Genomic DNA, 22,957 nt, shown 5'->3' on the forward strand with positions numbered 1-22,957 from the left:
GACTCTAAACCAAACAACCAGACTGCCAAGACCCTCCGCACAGACTGTGGGTAGAGACAGGTTGTGCCACAGGTCACCCAGCAGGAGAAGCCAGGCTCCACTGGTGTGGGTCGTCCCATGCGAGCCTCTGACCAGGCAATGATTTAATGGGGTTTTGCTTTCCTCGCAACAATAGTGTGAGGAGCGCTGATGGAGAAATCCCCTGCAGCCAGTGATGCCGTGGTCTTCATCTCTCCTGTGACACACAGCTTAGCATCCCTAAAAACTGAAAGGTTTAAATCTAAATAGTTTGCTTGGTAGAGGGAATTTATTAGAGGCACCTGAGCCACTTCTGGTTGTGACAGTTTGGGTACTGGAGACAGCACAGCTGCAGCCAGGAGCTGCCGCGCCTGGACGACGTTAGCCGTACCGCTTTCAGCATTGCTCCCAGTCTAATGCAGCTTTATTGCTTCCTGTAGCTGAGCTAATTTGTTCAGCAGTAGCGTGGGTATCTCTGTACGGCACTGCACCGTGTCATGTGCATATACCTTTTATGGCCTGTAATGCACGGGATGTCAGGCTAAGATGATCTAATAATCCTTTCTGGCCTTAAACCACATGAAACCATCATCAGTCAGTTCCATTAATCTTCCATGAAGGAAAATAAGACACCTGAACATAGCAAGACAGTGAGATACAGCAGTAAAAATGCTGAAAATGTTTCTCAACTTCATCCTGCTCGCTCTCTAATTCTGCCATAAATTACCGACCCGAGTCACAGGCTGTCCATGGAGACACCGAGGCACGCTCAGACTTTATCGGGCTGCTGCAGAGGACTTAGATTTGGGCTTGCTACCTAGGCAGAAGCCATTAGCACAGGTTTGGGGGAGGATAAGGAAGAGACGGTTGTACGCAAAGAAGTCCAGTATGGTTATCAAAGCCCCTGCACAGTAGCACAAGGATTTTTAGGCCCACCATGTTAGGTACTGTTGGCCATGCAGCCCTTGCTATTTTCATGAGCATGAGAGAGAAACAAACAATCTTGGATTTACTCCCTCTGTTTTCATGTGTCTCGTGTAAAATGCACTGAGCAAGTTGCAATCTGGAAATGGGTAAAAGCTTTGGATCAAAAAATCCGATGGATCTTGGCCAGTTTGTGCAGAAGTTACCAGAACACGGTCTCATTGCTCCACACACAGAGAACAAACAGCTGGAGGGCCTAAGCGTCCACGTGATGGGGGTTTGAGAGAACCAAGCCTGGGAGATGTGCTGATTTTCTCTTCTGGCATGTGAATAGGTTTATTTTGGACAGCATCTGTTTCATTTTTTTGTTCTCCGTTGTATGTCATGTTCCTTTAAAAAGGGAGTGACTAGGTCAGATGGACCCCCTGGAGGGAGCAGAGATTCCTCCTTTCCCTGGAGAGCAGATGAGCATGCTTGAGGACTGGGTGGGAGGAGGAGGAGGATAGGAGGAGCTCTCGGGCTTCGGGGTGTAGCAGAGAGAGGAGAAGAGAATGGAAGCCCTAGTGAGAAGATGGGAGCCTGCTGTTCATGGAGAGGCTCATGAAAGGAGCGGGGAACATATGCACAGCCAGGCTCCCTTGGCGACAGGAAGAAAACTTCCTAGGGATCAGAGAGGACTGCGCGGAGCTTGCTGCAACCCGGAAAGTCACTGAGTTGACTGAAACCAAACCTGGAAGCAAGTACCCACCTAACACCACACATGGGGAGAGGGGTGAAGCTGTTCATAAGCTTTTCTTTTCTTTTTTTTTTTTTTGCTTTCGTCCTCACAGAGAGAGAAAATGTTTATTTATGAAGTTAAACTTCCTTGTTTCTATTCTATACAAATTGTCTTTTTGAGTTTAAAAGACCCTTTGACCTCTTCAGGGAGCTTGCAGTAAGGAAAAAGTCTAGGTCACCATCAAAGCCCCGTCTGTCCTCTCACAAGGTGTGGAAGCAGAAGTGACCGCCAGTTTTGCTCCTCAGCACTATAGATACATGAATGATAGAAACACTGTGAAGCAGTTAATTAAATTTCATCTGTAGCATAAAACCGCTTCCAAAAAGTGCATGAAAAACTGGGAAAAATATACTAGTTAATATCTCGGTAACAATTCTTCATTTAGTTTCAGTAGGTTGAACAGGGCGAAAAATGGATTCTGGTTCATTGGTAGTTCAGAAAAAAAAGAAAGTATTTGTTTTGAATCAAATTGAAAATTATTTTCTTTTTTTATAGTTTCATGAAACATTGCAAAAGTGATGCAACCCAAAATATTTTATGTGGGTTCAAACCTTTTAAAAATGTTTTTCTCAAAAAATTGAAAGGAAATTTCAAAATGGAATGTCATTTCAAATGAAATAATTTAAATGCTTCAGTTACAAAAATGTCAAAAGGAAGCATTTGATTCTTTCAGAAAATTACAAGGTTCTTTTCAAAGTGAAGCACTCAACAAAATTAACACAATTTTGCAAAATGTTTTGGTATATCTCTGCCTCCATTGCCCAAAAAAAAAATCAGTTGAAAAATTTCACTCAGCTTCACAAACAAGAAAACATTAAAAGCTAAAAAGCATGTAAGCACTGAACTTTTTCTGGCCTTACAGACCAGAAGTGCGCCCGAAGAGCTAGTTTAGTCATAACCAGAATAGCCTACCAGAAACCCAGATCTGTTAAGAAGAAAAATTAAAAACAGATATGCCATGAATGTTTTTGTTGCTCTTTATTATTTTCCATTTTCTTTTACATTCCTTCTCCCCTCCTTTTGCCCAGTCCTTCTTAGATGCCTGTGTACCAGACATTCCAGGACAGAACATCTTGTGATCTCCACACAAATACCTCCCCCAGAACAATTATGGGTCAAAGTCTCTGCTAGCAGAAATTGTCTCCCTACTCGTAAACCGAATTATGTTAGCTGGGAATCTCACCTGATAACTTCAGGTACAGTGATTTCAAAAGCTTGTTTTACAGAGAGGCTCAACATATTTTGACAGTTTTTATTCTGCAGATCTTCATAGGCACGACAAAAATTTCCTGTTTTGGGATTTGGAGAGGAAACAAAGCCAGTGCCAGCATCACTAGTGGATTTCAATTATTTAAGAAACTAAATTATTTTCAGGACAAGGTGAAGGACATGCAACACTCCCTTTGCAGGCTAAGAACTCTCCTGAATAAGAAAAAGATCTGAGAGGTTAAGCAGAAAAGAAAAACTTGCGGCCTCTAGGACAAACTGAGCCTACAGAGTATTTTCACACATTCCCAGACCTCCCAGAAATCTACAAGCACATCAAACTGTGCTGGGGGAAGAGCGCCTTGAGCTAATGCTGACCTGAAGTGCTAAGCCATATGGCCTGCTGCTGTGCCATACAGATGCCCAATCTCCAACTGTCAGCTGAGTTTATTAGTTTTAGTATCACACCTCAGGAACAAAGTTACTTTGCTTTTGAATCCACACAGGCTCCCAAAGTACCAGGTATGCACAATTCTAGGTCACGGGGAAAAATACTGTGTAAATGTGTCAATGCATGTTAGGTTTATGCTCGCCCCATGTAGTAATGCTGGATGAATGTGGACCACAGCAGTCACTAGGATGCTCAAAAATAAACCAGGTAAAATCAGTTTGATGTCCCTGAGAAAAAAAGTATCTGCTCTGTTCCTAATTGACTGAGTCCTCTAGTGCTGATGAATTCATATGGGGGACTTCTGTTGCTTCCAGTGTTTTTTTTGAGGACAAATCTTCCTTTTGTTAAATCAATTTTATCTTTTTTTGGTTTTAAATCTGAAAAACAAAATTCACTGGAAAGCTCTCTCACTCTCCTTTTCTTCTTTACTTTTTTCTTTCTCTTCTTCACTTCTTTCTTTCTCTTCTTTCTTCTCCCTCTTTCTCCCTCTTTCTCTCCTTCTCTTTCTCAGTTTGCTCTTTTAAAGGCTTTTTTAACATTATAGAAATACCAAGTTTGGTCTTTGCCATTTTATTTTTTTCCTGGAGCAGCTCTGGGAAGTCTTGTGTTCTGGGTGTTCTGGCACTGTTGTGTAAAGAATGAGGATCTTGAACAAAGACTTTCTTTGCCCAAAATTGTAATTAGTTGCTGAAGTTGCTAACAAAAGCAGAGGCAGATGAACAAAATGATTCTAGACATTAAAAAGCTTGTATGATGACAGATTGAGGAGATAGGGACTGTTTAGGGAAAAAACTAGGTCATTTTTGTTCAGAAGAACAACCAGACTTATTAAAGCAATAAAAATTAGGTAAAAATAATGTTAGCACAATTACTATGTCATTGTGTAAATCAGTGTTGCACCTTTATGTTAAATACTTTGCTCTGTTGGCTAAGGTACCATCAGAAAAGTGAAGTGTGTTTTGAAAATTATTCTAAGTTTCTTAGCTCTTGCCACACCGAGGAGAGGGAGACTCATGAATGGATGGAGCTTTTGATAAGAAAGTCCACATCTATTTACTGAACCTAGCTAACTCATGAGATTTACAGGATGAATTTTGTCATCTTTTGCGAAAGTCCAAATAAATTATGTCTTCCAATCTTCTTTTATTCACTCTTTTGTTATCACACCCAACAATTAAAAGAATGTGAATAGCTTACAGAGGCACAGATTTCTTTTACAGAAGCCATGGTGATCTGTCTCCATCATATTATTTTCAGCTGGGTCTTTTATAATTCTGTTTTTAATTAGCATTTCAACCAACTTTCTTGGTGCTAAAGTAAGAATTCTCAGCCCTGAATTTCCCAGAATAACCTTTACAGTAAAATACTATTTGCAACAGAGCTGTTCTCTCGCTCTTTAATTCTGATTTCTTTTACTTGCTTTTTGAAACCTTTTGACTAATATTTTATTTTTCAATTCTTGTTTTCAAGGTCAGCATGCTATTTTTTTTCTATTACCCCTCACCTCCCAGAGCTTAGTTACCATCTACTTTCCCTGTAGTGCTACATTAAAGAAATTGCGGTTTACTGTAAACCCAAAGAAACTCTCCCCAGAAGAGGCCATAGAAAGGAGGGCATCATATATGGAGTAAAAGAGGATCAGTGGAGAGGCTGAGAGAGAGATCAGCAATCGAGTTACAGCACGGAAAGGTAACAGCGTGGTAGAGCAGGTGTCTTACCTTTCCAGTGGGCAATGGATCAGTTTTAAGTACCTGGATTATAGTTCAGCTCTACTAGTCGTGGACATGTAGGACTCTTGGTGCTTCAGCAGCCTAGCTGAGTGCAGAACAACGTATGACCTGACTAAGGCCTTTTTTTCAAATGAACAAAAACTGAGCACAGTCCGGCCATGTTTTGGACAAATCAATTTTTGCCAATCGTTTCCTCAAAAAAAAGCAGTTTCATCACAGTCGAAGACATGGGATCTGGTTTTTACAGGCTGTTAGGCTCTGTGCTCTTTACAGTTGCAAGCCTAGGAACCAAATCCTTAATCAGGGTATTAGAGAGTCAAACATTTCGGAAGAGTTTTCTTTTATCAAATACCAGCTGTGGCAGGGGTTCAGACACTTACTAGCCCAAATCACAATGAGGTATAAGCTTCTAGGTATGTCACTGTCTTTGAAAATGTCTTTTAGGCTCAGAAATCTTCTCGAAGCAATGCCAAAATACTCCCTAAAATCAAGGCCAAGATACTGGTGCAGTTTCTTCAGGCAGATCTTAACCACAGGAATTTTGCCCTCCTGGTGGTATTTCGGTTCTGACCTGTCATCAAACCAGCTTTCCCAGCCCACTGATTCGAATGGCAGTTCTGTGATCTCCTATATATGTCTGTGGGAGGTATGCCCACCAGCCCAGTGTCCTATACGCTACACAATGGTTGGGTCTACACAGTGGAAGAAGTGCACTCCACAGTGCATCCTACAGGCTTGATCCCCTGGTCATCCAGGCTGACTGGTGACCGTCACGGTTTCCTTCACAGCCCCACAAGAAATTATTTTTCTGAAATGGAAATGAAGGGTGAGTGAGCTGAGACATGTTTCGTCCTGACGTGCTTACCTCAAATCCCCTGTGCTGTCCCAGAGAGCACACACGGCCAATTTGTGAAGTGCACTCAATTTGTATATTGTTCTTGAGCTTTATCCCAAAAGTTAATGTGATGTTTACATTTTATATACAGCTCCTAGGATGAAACAGGGTGTGCTCTAATGCTTGAAACTAATTTTTGTCATCTATATCTTATTTGATAGAACTTTTTTATATTATTCTACTGAAATCTAGAGTTGTATATCACACAGATTAACATGTACAAAAGAAAAGCAATTTTCAATTGGGAAGCTCAATAAAAACATAATGTTTAAAAATACAGAATATTCAAGTATTAGCCAAAGTAACAATCTACCTTCCCTTGGTGCAGAATCCAACCTTTGGTCCTTCAGATGAATTTCCTCTCATGCTGTTGTTGACCCCCAGACATGTTATAAAGCACCAAGAAAATTCAAGTGATCAGCTCAAAAGTACTCTAAAGAACTAATTTAAAGGAGCTTTGCTGTAAATGTCAATAATGGCATACAACAAATGAATCAAAATAATGAAATACAAATGCTGCATGAAGGAACTAATTCATGATACACTTTTAATAAAAGTAGCAGAGAGAACAGTCTTACTGCTGATGCTTTCATATGCTTTAACATATGAAGGGACAGAAACATAGTCGGTCCATGAAGAGATCATTCTTGCCCAACATCAGACACTATTGTTCAAGGGTCTCATTTTGTTTGTTAAAGCAGGGAGGAACATCACAAAATCCTTGCTTTATTATCTAGTCGCTAGTATGAAGCTTCATTATTGCAAATATGACAAGTGGATGTCTCTAATTTGTTCCCTGTCTCATGGTTCATTCTGTATAAAGTTTCACCTCGTGTGTACAGTCTACGGTTACCTACCAGTCCTGCTGTGCACTCGCTCCTGCCCCTTGGCTGGAGAAGTCAATTGCTTCCAGGGCCCTTCACCTAGTAATATTTTCTTTGATTCTTCTGTGCTTGTCATCTTTTTTATGACCTAACTTCTGCTGAAAGTCTTAAATTGAAAAACATAATTTATGTTCCTAAACTTACTAACAGATCTGTAAAAGTCTGTTAGCATTACTACCTCTCCACTAGTATTGCTATATACGTGTCCTATTTATTGTGTAGGTCACAAGCAGTCTTTTTAGCTGTGCGTTTTTGCTGCACCTGGAGTCTTGATCTCCTACATAATATTAAAGAGTCATCTTGAACATTGATGAAAGAATTCTTTTCTTTTTTTTTTTTTAAACTTCACTGAGTTTTCCTATGAACGATATTGTGAGCCTGAAAACTAAGCAGCAATTGTGGCCTACGTGTTCCATTAACAAAATACTAAGAGGTGACTTTAAGAAATGTAAATCTCGTAGACAGTATGTGGCCAACTAAAGTGAAAAAGGGAGGAAGCAAAAGAATAATAGAAGACTAGTCCCAAGTAAAAGTCACAGCTTGGTTTCTAGAGTTAGTGGACCAACAATTTTTTTTAAGCAAACTCTATTAAACAAAAATCAATTAAGAGAGCTAAAAGAGACAATTCCATTAATCAGGTAAAAACAGAACAAACAATTAAAACAAAAAAAGCATATTAAATGTACTGTTTCTTCTTTCAATTGCATATTTGAAACAAGCATATTTACAGAGAAAAAATTCCTTTATAAATCATATTTTTTTCAAGGGTTAGAATTAATGTTTTATCCCTTCATACATGATTTTTAAACAAGTTCATGGAAATATTTTTAGTGGATAGTGTTCATAAATCTGCTAAGGTGCGTAAATTCAACTGAAACACAAGAGGTGTTAGAAATTAAGTACCTATCCTTGGGAAAAAAAAGAAGAAATTAATCGCTGTGCAAGTGCATATGCTGTATTAACTGTGTTTGTGCAAAACCGAAAACCTGTTATACATTCTTACAAGAGTGGCGCTGGACAATTTCTTAAATCAGTGTATTTACAGAATTAAGTTTTGTTAGTTCATAAAGAAACCTCACTAAACCGTCAGTGGATATCTTACATGTCTGACTATTGGCCTGAAGTTCAAATGACAAGCAGCAGCTCATAAAGTTCTTTTGGTGCGATTATTCCCTTCTGAAGGTCACAAAGGCAAGACCACCATTGCCAAGTCATGATGCACTCAGCACACTATTACCTTCTAGAAAAATCTCAGCTAAGTGAAGGTAAGGGAGTAGCAGCAGGGGAGGAAAAGAGTGAGAGAAAGGGAGAAACTTTCAGTTTACTTTTGTTTTGAGAATCCAACAGCTTTAAAAAACTAAAAGACCAGAAGAATATAGCAATTTCAATGATCCCAGGATAGAATTATTTGAGACAAAATGTCATAGTTGAGGCTGCTGGTTAATCGGTTGGTTTTTCTTCCCATCCTTATCACTTCCCATCTTTCATGTAGAGGGACGCCACCAAATGGGTCCCAGATGAAAAAGTCAGGCAATGTATTTGCATGAGAAATAAAATCTAAACATTGTGTACCTCTGGTGTTTGATATAACGACATCACATAATTTTCAACAATAGTTTCAAAAATCCATGTTCAAAAGTGCAGAAGAGTCACAACCTTCTAGGACTTCACTAGCAACTGGGGAACATCCAAGAAAAGAAAAAAAGGATCATTTCACTACTTTCCTTTTAGAGATGCATTAAAAGGTCATGTGTTTTAAGGCTGAGCTGCATAAAGCAGAATTCATTGTCTCTTGATAAGAATGAGGAGATTTTTTTTCTTTTAAACTCCTGGAACCTACACTTCAAGCATAAAATGTCTTTCTGAAAACTAAGGAAAATCTGTTGATTAGTTTGTGTTGGCATTAGTTTAACGTAGATCTTTTAGAAGACGTCTGTGAAGCTTTATTTTTCCCCAGCTGTCTTACTACTAGCAAAACAATACAAGCTCTCCAAACCTTCCATAGACTGAAGAGTCAGCCTATACACAGTATTTTAGCCACGACAGGATCCCACTGTTGTGCTGAGCGCAGCCAAACACACAACAAAGTCAGCAGTTCATGTCATTCTTAAAACCATGTTAATATCAGAAGGAATCAAAGCACAACTCTTCTTTTCAGCCAGTTTTAATTCTGTATTCCTACTGATGGAAATGAGTTGGTTGTATGAGGAGAAATGTGCATGTGTTTAGACTTCTCACTGGCAAATTGGCAACTAGCCTTTCCCAGACGAAAGCGCCTTAAAACCAGTACGGTTATAGGTTGAAAAGCTCAGGGCCAGATGGTCTGCCTGGCCTTCCTTTATGTGATGTGAAGGAAGTTTGTAAACTTGGTGCAACTGGCATTCTACTTGAGCATTGCTACAAAGCCAGGAAAAGCAGTGAGACCATATGAGGAAAACTAGATAGCATTTTTTAACAAGTTAGAAATAGCGTTATGTGGGGTTTGCTCATAACAATATTCAAAGTAATATTTGGGGGGTTTTTTGTTTACCATTTATATATGAAGGACTAGTAGTATGAAAAATCTTCCCCTGAAAATTCAAAGAGTCTAACTTGGAGTAAAGCTTGAAGGTAAAGCATAAAGAAGAAACGAAACAAAAAAAATAATTTTGTAGTAATTCCCTAACTAAACATAAGGAACACTGGAAGTTCAACATTGATTTAGAAGAAATATCAATTTAAAGGAAAATATGAAACCGAGAACTTCAATTACCCTTGACTCTGCCCATTAATGGAAGAAAATACAAAATTATTATAAAGCTACCTGAACGTTTATGAACTATGCTGCATCAATTTTAAATAGATTTTTTAAATATCTCACGGTATCACTAAACACATGAATATGTAATACTTTTCCTGAGTACGACTAGTTTTTCTGTCTTTTTTCTGTCTACTTTTGGAAATACACCAGCAACCTCGAATGACTCTTTAACATAAAATGGGGGTAGTTTGTTCTGAGAAAGGAAACTACCTGGTTTTAAAGGGATGCAAGTAGGTCTCATCGTTCAGGAAGGTTATTTATTGGAGAAAATAAGACTTTCTGGTTTGGGAGTGGGGGGGTAGGCTTGATCTAGAAAAGTGTTTCTGGGCCTACAAATGAAGGGTACACATACACGTATACAGACACAGAGGTGAATGAATGTATGAATAAATGAGAGAAAAGCACAAAGCAGGTGAGCAGGTGCTCTCTAGTGTTAAAAGCGGTGATCAAACAGATGACGGCGATTACAAGAAGGGGAAAGGGTCTGGCAAAGTGACTTCAAAACTGCGTAAAACAGTTTTAACCCGACATCAGATTTCCACACCGCTGGCATAAGTAAGGGGAAGAACCAGTAGGAGAACTCCACTTATACGCATCTACTCCGGGTAAAGCACTCCCAGGATCCTGCCTACCAGTGCTCCTTGGGCACCAAAGTGCCCAAACCTACTTGTTGACTATTCCTGCGTCGGAAGAATCCGTTTTAACGTGAGCCCTTAAAATAAAGCAGTCCCTCAGTTAAATTGTCCCACTTTTCCTTTACTCTGTCCATCACCCACTTCGCAAGCCTACCAGGCGCTGGAGGGATTCAGCCTCCCACTAACTCTGAAGCAGTCTTTCCAAGACACGCTGGCCGAGTACAAAATCCGGAGGCAAAGACGTGGGATTGACTGCCGGGCTCCAGCGGAGCCGGAGATGGGGGATGGGGAGCGCTTCTTCCCCCGGCAGCGGGCGGGGCGGGGCGGGGGGCGAGCTGCTCGCCGCCGCCTGACCCCCCGAGCCAGCCCTTCCCCTACCGACGGCCCTGCCCGCAGCTCCGGGGGGCAGCTCGCCCTCCCCGCCGCCGGTGGAGGGGGATGGCCCCGGCTTAGCCCGACACGGGCTGCTCGGTGCCGCTCGCACCGAAGCCGACTGGAGGCGCCGCAAGAAGCGGCCGCGGCTCCGCGCAGGCGGCGGCCGAACGCGCAGGCCGCTCCGCGCGGCTCCGCGGGGGAGCGCGGGGCGCTGCGCGGGGCGGCCGGGGGGGATGCGCGACGGGGGGCGGCGGCCGCTCCGAGCCCCTCGGAGCGAGCGACGGGACCTCTGTGCCTCTGCCTCTGCCTCCACCCCACGGATGGCTCGGCGGCTAGTTCAAAAACCGGATACACTGATTTAATTTCTTTTTTTCCTTTTCCCTCTGAAGAAGGAGGAACTATCCCACCTGTGGATCGTACACTTGCCCTCTCCCTGAGAAACACTGCCTGCCTTTCGGGGGGAAATAGCAGGCTCCAGGAAAGCTCTGGAGGTCTTCTATCTTATATACTTACAGATACATATTTGCTTATATTTCCCTAAGCAGAAAATGACTAAGACTCTTAGTGTGACATATGCGAAGCAACTTTTCTAAGCATCAGATCTGCTTTGTAGACATTCGCTTTAGTTTTCTTTTTTTTTTTAACACACCCCCCCCCCCATAATGTCCCAAAAGAGGGGAGCTAAATCCTCGTAAAGACGTGGCCCGTTATTAGTGCAAAATGTCGAAGCCACAAACGCCCCCCCGGGGGGGGGGGGGGGAGAAAGAAAGAAAAAAAATGTAGCTACAAACAAGGGGTATGTTTTATATGTGTCTATTTGTGCGCGTTTGCGTCTTATAGAGAGTCGTCTAAATTCTCGGCGCTCCCCTGGGCAGACCCCTTCTTGCAGTGTATTTTGAAAATGGAATACACTATTCCACTCTTACCGAACTGAAAAGGAGGGGGAAAAAAATAAAATAAAATTGGATAAGGGGAAAAGAAGTGACCATAACTTATGCGAACAGTCCACCTTCTAGTGCAGGTATCACGGGGCGACAGTTAGATAATATTGTTAATAAAAGTAATGCCTGAACTATGAAAAGAAACCTCAGGGAAGGAGCTTACATAAACAATTAGGCTGCCAGCGCTCGGGAGCACTGGAGAATTCATTGCCACAGCGCCCCCTCCCACACACAGCTTGAACTAACGATTTTATCCTGAAGACGGGGAAAGAAAAGTTCTTTCTTCTCCTTTCTCCCTTGCTGTTTTTCCCTCTCTTTGCTTTAACCCTGTGAGCGGACCTACGGCAGGACGGCTGGCCCAGCTCACCCCGTCTCCCCTCGTTCGCCCAGGTCGCTCCCGCAAAGCACCTCGCTCAGAAAGAGCCTCGTAAACTGGGCTCCTTTTACTAGAAAACTGGACAACTCCGCTTGCACAGTATGCGTGTGTCATTTGTTATTTTTAAATACAATAGCCTATTATTTCACGTCGCTGTCTCCAGGAGATGGTGGCGGTCCCCCATTTCATGAGAGAAAGGAGAAAGCATTCCCAGACCATTGTGTGGTTATGTCACAGGAAACTGTTTCTGCTGCGCATTGTGTTACATCTCCAAACCCCACCAAGTTCCCCTTCGCTCTGCTTAAAAAGTTGCTGTGACCGGTGTCATGACAATTGGGCAATTGGCATTGTCCGGGTAATAGGCGTGTGCGCCTCTCCGGGCCACAGGGAGCCCTCCTGAGGCGGGGAAATCTCTCCTTCACGCCAACGAGATTTATCTACTCCTTTTTCTTTCACCTGAGTAAAACTGAAGGGAGTGGGATCCTGAGCGAGCGGCCACCAGGCAGACGCCCGAGCGGCGGGCAGAGGCGGCGGGCAGCGGCCGCGCGGAGCGAGCGCTCCCGCGGCAGGGGCAGGGGCAGGGGCAGGGGCAGGGGCAGCGGCAGGGGCAGCAGCAGGGGCAGCGGCAGGGCTGCGCTTCCCACCGACGTGGCTTTCAGCTGCGCTCGCCCGAAAACTTCAGCCTCCGTCACTAGTGCAAGGAGATGTAGCTAATAAATGGCAAACCGCAAAACCTGTCTCCCAGGAGGGCAATGAGCGATAGCTGAAAAGGGGCAGGGGATGTGCGGGGGACGGGCGGCTCTCGACTACCTTCTCAGCTGTGCTGGAGCAAACTGAATTAAAGAAGACAAGGCGAGAGCACCGCTTAAAATCTGGGAAGGTAAACGCTGAACTAATGAATAGATTATTCAAATAAAAACGCAGTGTGTAAAGTCTTAATGCCTCTGTGTAGGCATGTTAATTTGCCACAGTTATTACCAATAAAAAGTGCATGTAATACTATTCTACTGTTTAACAGCGCAAGTTAGACGGCTTTTTATTAGTAACGGGTAGGACTATGGGAAAATTAGATTTCGGCGGTGGAGCCAGGCAGATGAAAAACCTCTTCCCCGCCAACGACATTCAAATCAAAGAGAGGTAACTCCGAGAAGTTAAATGCAGCCACGTACACTGACCGCTATTTAAAAACGTTACCGACACGGTTTTCTGGTTTGTTTATCGCAAAGACTTCGCCAGCTATATTCAAATGACCCCACTAGCTATTCGTTCTCCACATTGTGCAGAGTCAAATTAGTGGTGTACTTGTTGTAATAAAATGCATACCGTCTCCTTGCAGTGGGTAAATCCATTCCCTTCTGAAGCCATACAAAAATTATGCAAATCAAATCGAGTCAAGAACTTGTCTTTTGAAATGATAATATTTTATTCCATTAATCTCTGATTGCGAAATTAACCCCGTTTCTGTATATAAAACAATATTTTTGGACTGCACAAATTAAACCATCAGAAATATAATCTGTTGCTCTTTGTGTTTGGGGGAAGGGGAGTAATGTTCCTGATTTAAACATTGCTCCCACCGAAATCACAAAAATGTATTTTCATAGAGGAAAGACATGCAGATGGAGGCAAAACCAGCACCTACACTTTACACGGACGGGCACGTATACCTAGCGTGTATAACATGTATATGCGTGTAGATACGTGTGGAGATTTGTCTCTCTCATGTGTGTCTGTGCGTATCTACACACACTCTGAACTGAATTATATCAATTCTCCTGGGATCACGGTATTTATTTAAGTACTCTTCCCAGGTCATAACTGTAACACTCATTTAATAGCATTAATCCCTTGTTATAATGTAAACACAACGGCCATTGTATTCCCAATCTGTATTGTTCCACTAATTATTAAAGAGGAGGAACTAAAAGCAATCAATTCGCGTAGATAAACACTTACACCACTCGTGCTGGAAAAGCACAGACTTGGCTTCCCAAATAAAAAAAAAACAGAGAGCATAGCACATTTTGCAAGGCGTGCAGGTTGACTTAGAGAGATTCATGTATGACTTTATAATGTTATAATTAATTTTGCATTCTCAGCTCTCCAGCTGCTGCTCCGTTCAGAAGCAGAGCTCATATACTTAGAAACCGGTCTGCGGAACACAGGAATTGACTATTCAGATATAATCGCATGATATCGATTATTCCATAGAAGTACTGAAATATGAATGTGTTTTATATAAAGCTCTTGTTTTTAGAGTTTCTATTTTTATGTAATATATGCGCATTAATCACCAAGCAGGAAAGCAAACGTCTTTTCTGTAATCTGTTGCACTGAGTTTACCAGTTGTTTATCACTCTCTTATCAGGAAGTCGGGAGTTAATGACAAGAAATACCTGTTGGTGTTAACCTCCTCCCCCTCACCTGCTTTTTTAAGGACTGCCTCTTCTACAGGCCAGCTGATAGATCTGGATAGGAATTAATCCGGTATGTCTGGTGGCCAGATCTCTACTGCTGCGTGCAGGGGCAGGGGTAAGCTGGTATGTGGGTTTCACAGAAGAGGAGGAGAGGAAGGGAAAGAAATAAAAACTCAGACAGAAAAAGAAAATTGAAAGCTCGGGTCGCTTCAGACAGTACGCGCATCCCGATACTGGACTGTCGTTTCAATAGGGCATTTTCCCCGCTGTGTCCGCGAGGCTGTTGAAACGGCTTCTCGAAGTGTAGTTTTTTTATTAGCTGCATGTTTAATTGATTAACAATAGGCTGCCCTGCTAACCCGCAATTCTTCAGCTATTGCCATCTCCCCTCCTGCCGGTGGGGAGCCCATTCCCCGGCGTACCTCATCAGATGCGTTTTCTCCGTCCTACCTAACTGCAATTACCCGAGGCATTCCATGAAGAAGCCGGCCGTGAACGTCAAGCGACTTCATTTGGTTAAATACGGGATGAGTGCTCACTCACAGATGTTGGAAAAATAAACCACACGGCTTGATGAACGGGTTTTTTCCTTTTTTTTTTCTTTTTTTTCTTGTGAGCGCCCAAGCAATTTTTTCTTCAGCTCGTCCCGGGCTGGTAAGCCGGCGCAGGTTGCGGGTGAAGGGCTTGCGGGAAGCGCGGTGGCTTCCAGCCCTGCAGCCCCGGCGGCCCCGTCCCCACCTGCCGGCCCGGCCCTGCCCCGCCCGGGCGGCGGCGGCGGCCTTGCGGGGCGCAGGTGCGGGCCAGGAGGCGCGGAGCGGCCTAGCGCGCCTCGGGCCCGCCGGCAGCGGCTCGGCGGGGCGGGCAGGGCCCCTCGCCGCGCCCCGGGGCTGCGGGAGTGCGGCGGGTGGGGGGAGAGCCCCGGCGCCGCCGCGGGGGGGGACGGGGGACGCGGGACCGCCGGCTGCTGCAGGACGGCGCGCCGGCACCGCGCCCCGTCCCGGGAGGCAAAGGCCAGGGCTCGAGTGCGGGCAGTACACCGCCGTTTTCTGAAGGGTCCCTCTAGACTAATCACTAAAAGAATGCACGCGCACATATATGTATTTATTTATGTTTGCACTGAGAAGAAAAGCGGGGAGCCTTCGTCTCGTCCTCCCGTACCCCGACCCGAGCAGAGCTGGCAATGGCTAGAAGCTGCTGGTGGCCAGGGCCGAAGGGAGGGGGCAGAGGAAGAGATTACGTTATTTGGGAAATTAATTACATCATGATCGTATTCCAGGAGATTTATCGGAACTGCAAAAGGGGGGAAGGGGGGCGGTAAGGCAGCTAGCCCCCCGGAAGGAGTCACCCAGGCCTCTTCCCCACGCACCGGACCAGGAAGAATAGAAATGAAAGAAATACGAGGCTTGGCTTTTTTTCCCTTCATGTGCAAACGCGCTCCATGACTAGATCTTGACTGTTTGTGGCAACTTATAAAACTATAAAGCTCTCGCTGCCAGGAACAGCACGATCCTGGATGTGCTGATTTGAGCAGTTGCTCTTCTTTCCTACCATATAGGGCAGTACTTTTACAAAGTGCTCTTCCCTTGTACACTGCCCAGCTCCATCCAGCCTGGCCCTGCGTACCCATACGCGTGCAAATGAACGCATCTGAGATACGTGTGCGTGCATATAGCGCTTCGGCGAGTGCGTGTGTGAAGGGATGCATGTATTTATAACACATATTCTTTTTTGTTCCCCGCGTGGGTATAGAAAGAGGGAGAGAGGGGGTGTAATCGAGAGTGTGCGAAAGAGTATTTATGGCTCCGCGAGTCCGGAGAGGAGCTGATGAGCAGTATCATCGTTTGGCTTCAGCAGTGTGCTCGCAGTCGGAGAGGCTAGCTTGCATTACAAAGCCTGCCTTCGCTGCCTCCTTGCCTGCCTGCCTGCCTGCCTGCCTGCCTGCCGGCCGCGGGAGGAGACGGGGCCGGAGCGGGAGGGGGCGGGCCCGCCGCGCTATGCAGATGAGCGGCGGTGACGGACAGCTCTGTTTTCCAATGTCCCTCAGAAACTCGAGTGCTCCTTCCCTCAACTCTTCACTTCAGACTCTATACTTCCCCCAAAATACAGGCTCGCAGGCGCTGGGGGAGCTGGCTGGGAGAACTCCATATGCAGGAGCCACTTTTCTGATTTCGGGGGCTCGCTTCTCTCTCTCCCTCTCTCTCCCCCTCTCCCCTTCTGTTTCTCTCCCTTTCTCTCTCTCTTTTTATTAACCCTTTCCTCTTCCGCCTCTCCCAGATGTCCTTCCCCTCCCGGTTAGATTTCTGACCGCTAGATTTATTTTCCCTTTTTTGGGGGTGTTCTTTTTTTTCCCTCCTGTTTGTTTTTATTCTGACTGGGTGCGCATGGGGGGGAGCATATAACAATTCTGATTCTCTACATAACTGCACAGAGCCAACCGGGGAGAGAGAGAGAGAGAGAGAGGGAGGGAGGGAGGGAGGGAGGGCGGGAGAGAGGGCGAGGGAGAGCACGAAAGCAGCGCCAGGAGCAGCGGCAGCAGCAGGGCCGGTCACCCTCGCCCCCTCCCTGCTCCTGTGCACGCCAGTGCAAGCCATGTCCTATCCTCAGGGTTACCTCTACCAGCCCCCCGGCTCGCTGGCTCTGTACTCCTGCCCGGCATACGGGGCGTCGGCGCTGGCGGCCCCCAGGAGTGAGGAGCTGGCCAGGTCTTCGTCGGGATCGGCGTTCAGCCCTTACCCGGGATCGGCAGCTTTCACCGCCCAGGCGGCGGCCACAGGCTTCACCAGCCCGCTCCAGTACTCCACAGACCCCGCCACGGGATTCCCCTCCTACATGGTAACTACCGAAGAGAAACCCTCTCCTTCTTCATTAGCATCCGCATTCTCATCCTCATCATCTTCAGCCTCTCTCCTCACACACTCACCATCAGCCCCCGACACCACGCCGCATAGCCGGGCGCTCCGCACCGCCGCCGCCTCCGCGCTGCCGGCACCGCACTGCGCGCCGCCTCGCAGCTCGGCCGGGGCCGGCGGAGACGCGCGGAGCCGGGCGGAGCGGAGCCGAGCGGAGCGGAGCGGCGGGCCGGGGCCGGGGCTGGGGCGCCGCCTCGCTCCGCGCCCCAGCCGAGCGCGGGGCCGGCGGGCCTGGGACCCGGGCTCGCCCGGCGGTTCGCGGAGCCGTGCGGGAGCCCTGGTTAAAGAAATACGGATCTTCTCAGTCAGTTGGGTTGGATGCTTTCATTCCCCCCCCCGCTTTCCCTTTTTTTTTTTTTTTTTTCTTTTCGCTGTGGAAGGATAGGGGAGGGTTTCTTTTTTCTTTTTCTTTTTCTTCTTTTTTTTTCTCTCTTTTCCTCTTCTCTTTTTAAGTCGGTGTTTAGAGGCGCTGCGGGCTTTATCCCCGTGTGGTTTTATTTACTTTCAGTGTGTTTTGTGCTAATGGTTTAACTGGATTTTAGGAATGAAAAGGAGCATCTGTTTGCGATCTGTGAGCTTCGCTTAAGCCCAAGATGGTTGTGGTGGCCGCAGTTTCGGATTTCACTTTCTTCTTATTAGTTAAAAGGAGCATTTGCAATTGCGTGTGTGTGTGTATTCTGTGCATAAACTATATAAATAAAACCATAAACTATATAAATAAACTGCACGTCTAGATGCTTATATAGTTTTATTAACACACACACAGAGTCAGACACGTATCTAGCCCGTACACACAAAGACCTGTGCCCGGAATTTGAGACTGGAGCCGCTGTCGAGACCCTAGGAGGGGATGGCAGCGGGGTAGTTCGCTCTCCCTGCAAAGTGACAGGGAAACTACTTGCGTTCTGTCTGTAAAATACGGTGCATAAATTGCCGCTCAGTCTTTATTCGGGTGGTATAAAAGATCTGAGGATCTCGCTTGCTTGTTTTTCCTGTTGAGAAGCAGTAGGCGAGTGGCTGGAAGTTGCAGCGAGGTTGTGAACTGTGCGGGATACTGGGTGACATTGCGCCTGTGACTCGCCGATTTGTGGGATTCAGAGACGTGCCGAAAGTTAGCGAGTTCCTTAGCGATATCTTTAACTTTTCTTGCATTATGCAGACTTAAATAAGCGCAATTTAAACGTTAAAGGGCGAATTAAAATGCTAATTACATCGCATTTGAACAATTCGAAACGGTGCATATCTTCTGATTTGCAAATTGGATTTGCAATGCATTAGTGCAGTGAATTGCTAAGTGGCGGCTTTGTTGTATTTTCTACAGCGAAAAAGAAAACATCTTTTGAACCTTTGAGAGAAATGTAGATATCAAGACACTACCTGTAGGGCCTTTAAAATGTCTACGCGGTTCAAAAATTATATTGGGAAATACTCAATTACAAGGAGCTGAAATTAGTCAGAAAGATTAAAACACCGCCGATTTTAAGCGCGTGTGCCTGTGTCTGTGTGCTGGGCGGAGGAAGGAGCGGGGGGGGGGGGATCGCAAGTTGATGGCCTTTGGGTGCTGCTTCTCCCCCTCATAGAATATGGATGCAAGACACCATCCCGGGGAAATACAAATATAACCGCCGATCTCGCCTTGACAACTTACTAATGGCTATCAGCAGTAACAAATTGCCAACCCCACCGTTTTGTTCTGTCCAGGGCTCCCCGTACGACGCCCATACGACGGGGATGACCGGAGCCATCAGCTACCACCCCTACGGCAGCCCTGCCTACCCCTACCAGCTCAACGACCCCGCGTACAGGAAAAACGCCACCCGCGACGCCACGGCCACGCTGAAGGCCTGGCTGCAGGAGCACCGCAAGAACCCCTACCCCACCAAGGGCGAGAAGATCATGCTGGCCATCATCACCAAGATGACCCTCACCCAGGTCTCCACCTGGTTCGCCAACGCCCGCCGGCGGCTCAAGAAGGAGAACAAGATGACCTGGGCCCCGCGGAACAAGAGCGAGGACGAGGACGACGACGAAGGCGACGGGGCGAGAAGTAAAGAGGAGAGTCCCGAGAAGATGCCCGAGAGCAACGAAACCTCCGCGGAGGACGAAGGTGGGCGCGGGGTGACCGCGGCCGCGGCGGGGTGGCCCCATCCCGCCCCGTCGCGTCCCCCCCGGGAGCGGGGCAGCGGGGAAAGGGGGGGGGGGGGGCGTTTAACAAAAGCGACCCCCAAAGGTGCCCCGTCCCGTCGCCTCCGGCGGCTCCGGGCGCTTGTCGCCGCGCAGTGCCGGTGGCCGGGGCAGGCGGGGGGTGGCGGGCGGCGGGCGGCGGCGCCGTGCAGGGGGCAGGCGGGGCGGTGCGGGGTGCCGCGGCGGAGCTAGCCCGTGGGGGTGGATGCTCCTCGAAACGGGATTGCGGAGACAAGGCCGGGGCGGCTGCCCTCTCCCCGCCCGCCGCGGTGGCGGTGGCCGTGCTCGCTTCTCGCCCGCTCTCTTTTGCCGCCCCCCCTGACTCTGCCTTTCTGTGCCCGGCGGACCCTTGCAGGGATCAGCTTGCAAGTCGACTCGCTGACGGACCACTCCTGCTCCGCCGAGTCGGACGGCGAGAAGCTGCCCTGCCGAGCGGGCGACCCCCTCTGCGAGTCGGGCTCGGAGTGCAAGGACAAGTACGAGGACATCGAGGAGGAGGAGGAGGACGAGGAGGAGGAGGAGGAGGACATCGAGGAGGACGACGGCGGCGGCGGGGAGCGCGACCCGCCGGCCAAGCCCGCCACCTCCTCGCCGCTGGCGGCCGTGGAGGCCCCGCTCCTCGGCCACCCGCACGCCGACGCCGCCCGCAGCGCCAGCAAGGCGGCGCTGGGCGGCCGCGCCTCCCCCGGCCCCGCGACGCCGGCCAGCAAGCCCAAGCTCTGGTCGCTGGCCGAAATCGCCACCTCGGACCTCAAGAGCCAGACCCTGGGCCAAGGCTGCCAGCCTGCGCCGCTCTCCTCGGCCACCCCCGCCTCCGCCCCGCACAGCGCTGCCTACTCGCCCTCCTCCCTCCTGGGGAGGCATATTTATTACACCTCACCTTTTTATAGCAATTATACAAACTATGGGAACTTTAATGCTCTCCAGAGCCAGGGAATCCTGAGATACAACTCCGCAGCAGTGGCTTCAAACGAGGGACTAAGTCAGACTGTCCTAAATGCCAGCTCTGTCCACAAGCAGAGCAGTGACTCTTTGAAAACGATCACTAACCAGCTAGAACAACATTACAGGCCCTCTAGTTATGACTCTAAGAAAGGTAGGTGACTTGGTTTTGCCTCTTTCTTCCCCCTCTTTCTCCTTCCCCGACCCGTACAAGTCCTTTATACGCTGTAAATTCTGAAACCCCCCTCTGGAGAAAACAGTCACCACTGTCACCACGACCACCGCCGAGTGAAGATGGGCAATAGTATAATCTGGGGCTTGAAAACGGCATGTTGCCGCCGTATCGGTACCTGCCTCTAAGAAACGAGAGAGGAAATGTGAAAGACGACTTTTAGATCGGTCTCACAGGCTGCAGACGCAGCTTTTAAAAGTCATTTTTAAAAGGAAAACTACGCACAAAGATATCCAGAGAGCACTGGTGTCATTGCCTGTAATTTTTTTTTTTTTTGGTCGACAAACTGGTTTTGCTCTCTTTGTTTCCAGTATTCTCACGGGTTTTTGCAGCTTTGGGTTCAGATAATTGCTGACCTTGGACGTGAAATTACGTGGAGCGTGACATTTTTAGGTGGTGGGGTTTTTTTTTTCGAAAAAGTTTTGCACTAGTATAATTGTCAGCTTATTCTAAGGAAATACTCGAGATACGAGCAATTATAAAATATTGGCCAGCCTTTTAAACGACCTAGCTACAAATTCTCCTCGAGTGAGGGCTGGGACCTACACACACTGTATAATCGAGTTAGCTGGCTGTGTCCTGTGACTAACTGACGGTTATATTTTGACAGATCCCACTGAAGTCTGCACAGTAGGAGTACAACCATACCTATAGAAGTGCAATCACACAGCAATGCAAGTAAGTGAGAACATTTTCTGTTACACTGATCGTTTGGCAGCAGGTCTAAGATACGCTGCACAGTTCTAGACTTGCTTCACGTTAATTTCTTGCTTCATTACTTAAGAGTCTGATTACGAAGTAAGACACTCTTTTCTGCTGTTTTTTTAAAGCTCTCATTACGATTTTTCTTTCTCGGGTTTGTCTTAATTTTAAAGTCAGGTTAGACAGTTCCCTCACCTTGCATACTCTTCGCTTGTTTAAGGCAAAGCCGTAAGGACTATTTAAATGTTACGGAAGCAAAGCTTTAGAGAAAAATATCTTTGAAGGTGGTGGTGTTTAAAAACAAAGTGCTTGTGCTCACGTGGCAGTGCTAAAATTGTACATTCTGAGTGAGGCTTCGCGCAGTGACCGTGTAGTTAAAATAAAAAGGGACAATTATTAGAGACCGAGATGCATCTTAAGTAGGGTATGTTATCTGTGAATCGCCAGCAATGGCACTCATTAATACCTCTACTATTTAGGGCTAAATAAACAACAAAAAAAAATTGCCTTCCCGGTATTTTTCCAACTAATTCTTTTGTTAGATGAAATTAGACGAGTAAGAATCTTGCCTTACTTCCTTTTTCTCCCGTTTAATGGTGTTAGAGTGTAATTGAAGGATTTTTTGGATGATCTGGTTTTTTCCTTGGTCCACAGGTAGGTGTCACAATTGCTTTGAAAAAAGTCAGCAAGCCATCATCTCTCCCCGAGCTAATATATATAACAAATCTCTAAATCCGGATCACATCTTGTGCCACTGTATAAAAGAAGACCACAGAGCACTATTAAATCTTCAGACTCTAATTATTAAACCAGAATTTTGTTGGACATATGTGAGTTTGCTGGTATAGTATAGTTTCCCCAATGTATGTGTGACTTTTGAAAACAGATCTGTTTTTCTCAGGATATCTTGAATTGATCACTTCATTGCCACGGTATATATTCGATAGGTGTGATAGGATTTATTGTAAAATTTATTTGTAAAAGATGTATACAGTAGAGATAATAAAGACGTGATTGGAGAACCTGAGTCCTTACAAAGTGGAAACAAATTTGATATTTATTTTTGTAACGATATAAAGCTTCTAGTAATTTATGCAAGTTGTATTGCAATGGAATCTGAACTTTTTGTAAATAAATTTTGCCTGGTTTTTATTTGAAACGTTGATGGTTATACAATCTTTGGTTGTTTAACGAGAATTCTTTACTAATTTATATCTCTAATTGTAAATAAAAACAGACTAGTCTGCAACAATATGGTGTTTTTCATTCATTTCCCCCCAAATAATAATCCATTATTTAGAAAATGACGAAAGTTGTAATTTCACTGGTAGAGCTTAGACCATAAAATGAGTAAGCAATTTAAATATGTTGCAAAGATATGCTTTGCATGAATTAATTCCTTCTGGATTGTTCCGTTATACTTAAGCTTTAAATACACACATGTGTGCAAATACGTATTTGTGTATATATATGCATATGCGTAGAGAGATTGATGTGAATACATGCATGTTTCTTATAAACTATTTATGTTGGGTGTGAAGTAGCCCCTTATTTGAGT

The 22,957-nt window shown here is 46.0% G+C and overlaps 1 protein-coding gene across 1 annotated transcript; it reads left to right on the forward strand.

The window, feature by feature from the left end:
* The first annotated feature begins 17,019 nt into the window (after positions 1-17,019).
* On the forward strand, positions 17,020-21,351 carry IRX2 (iroquois homeobox 2). The gene is made up of 4 exons (XM_059815600.1): positions 17,020-17,262; positions 19,041-19,446; positions 19,879-20,619; positions 21,308-21,351. Exons 1-4 carry the CDS (start codon positions 17,020-17,022, stop codon positions 21,349-21,351), a joined length of 1,434 nt encoding a protein of 477 aa, XP_059671583.1.
* Positions 21,352-22,957: the final 1,606 nt, after the last annotated feature.

The sequence above is a fragment of the Gavia stellata genome, chromosome 3, assembly GCF_030936135.1.
Source record: "Gavia stellata isolate bGavSte3 chromosome 3, bGavSte3.hap2, whole genome shotgun sequence".
NCBI lineage: Eukaryota > Metazoa > Chordata > Aves > Gaviiformes > Gaviidae > Gavia > Gavia stellata.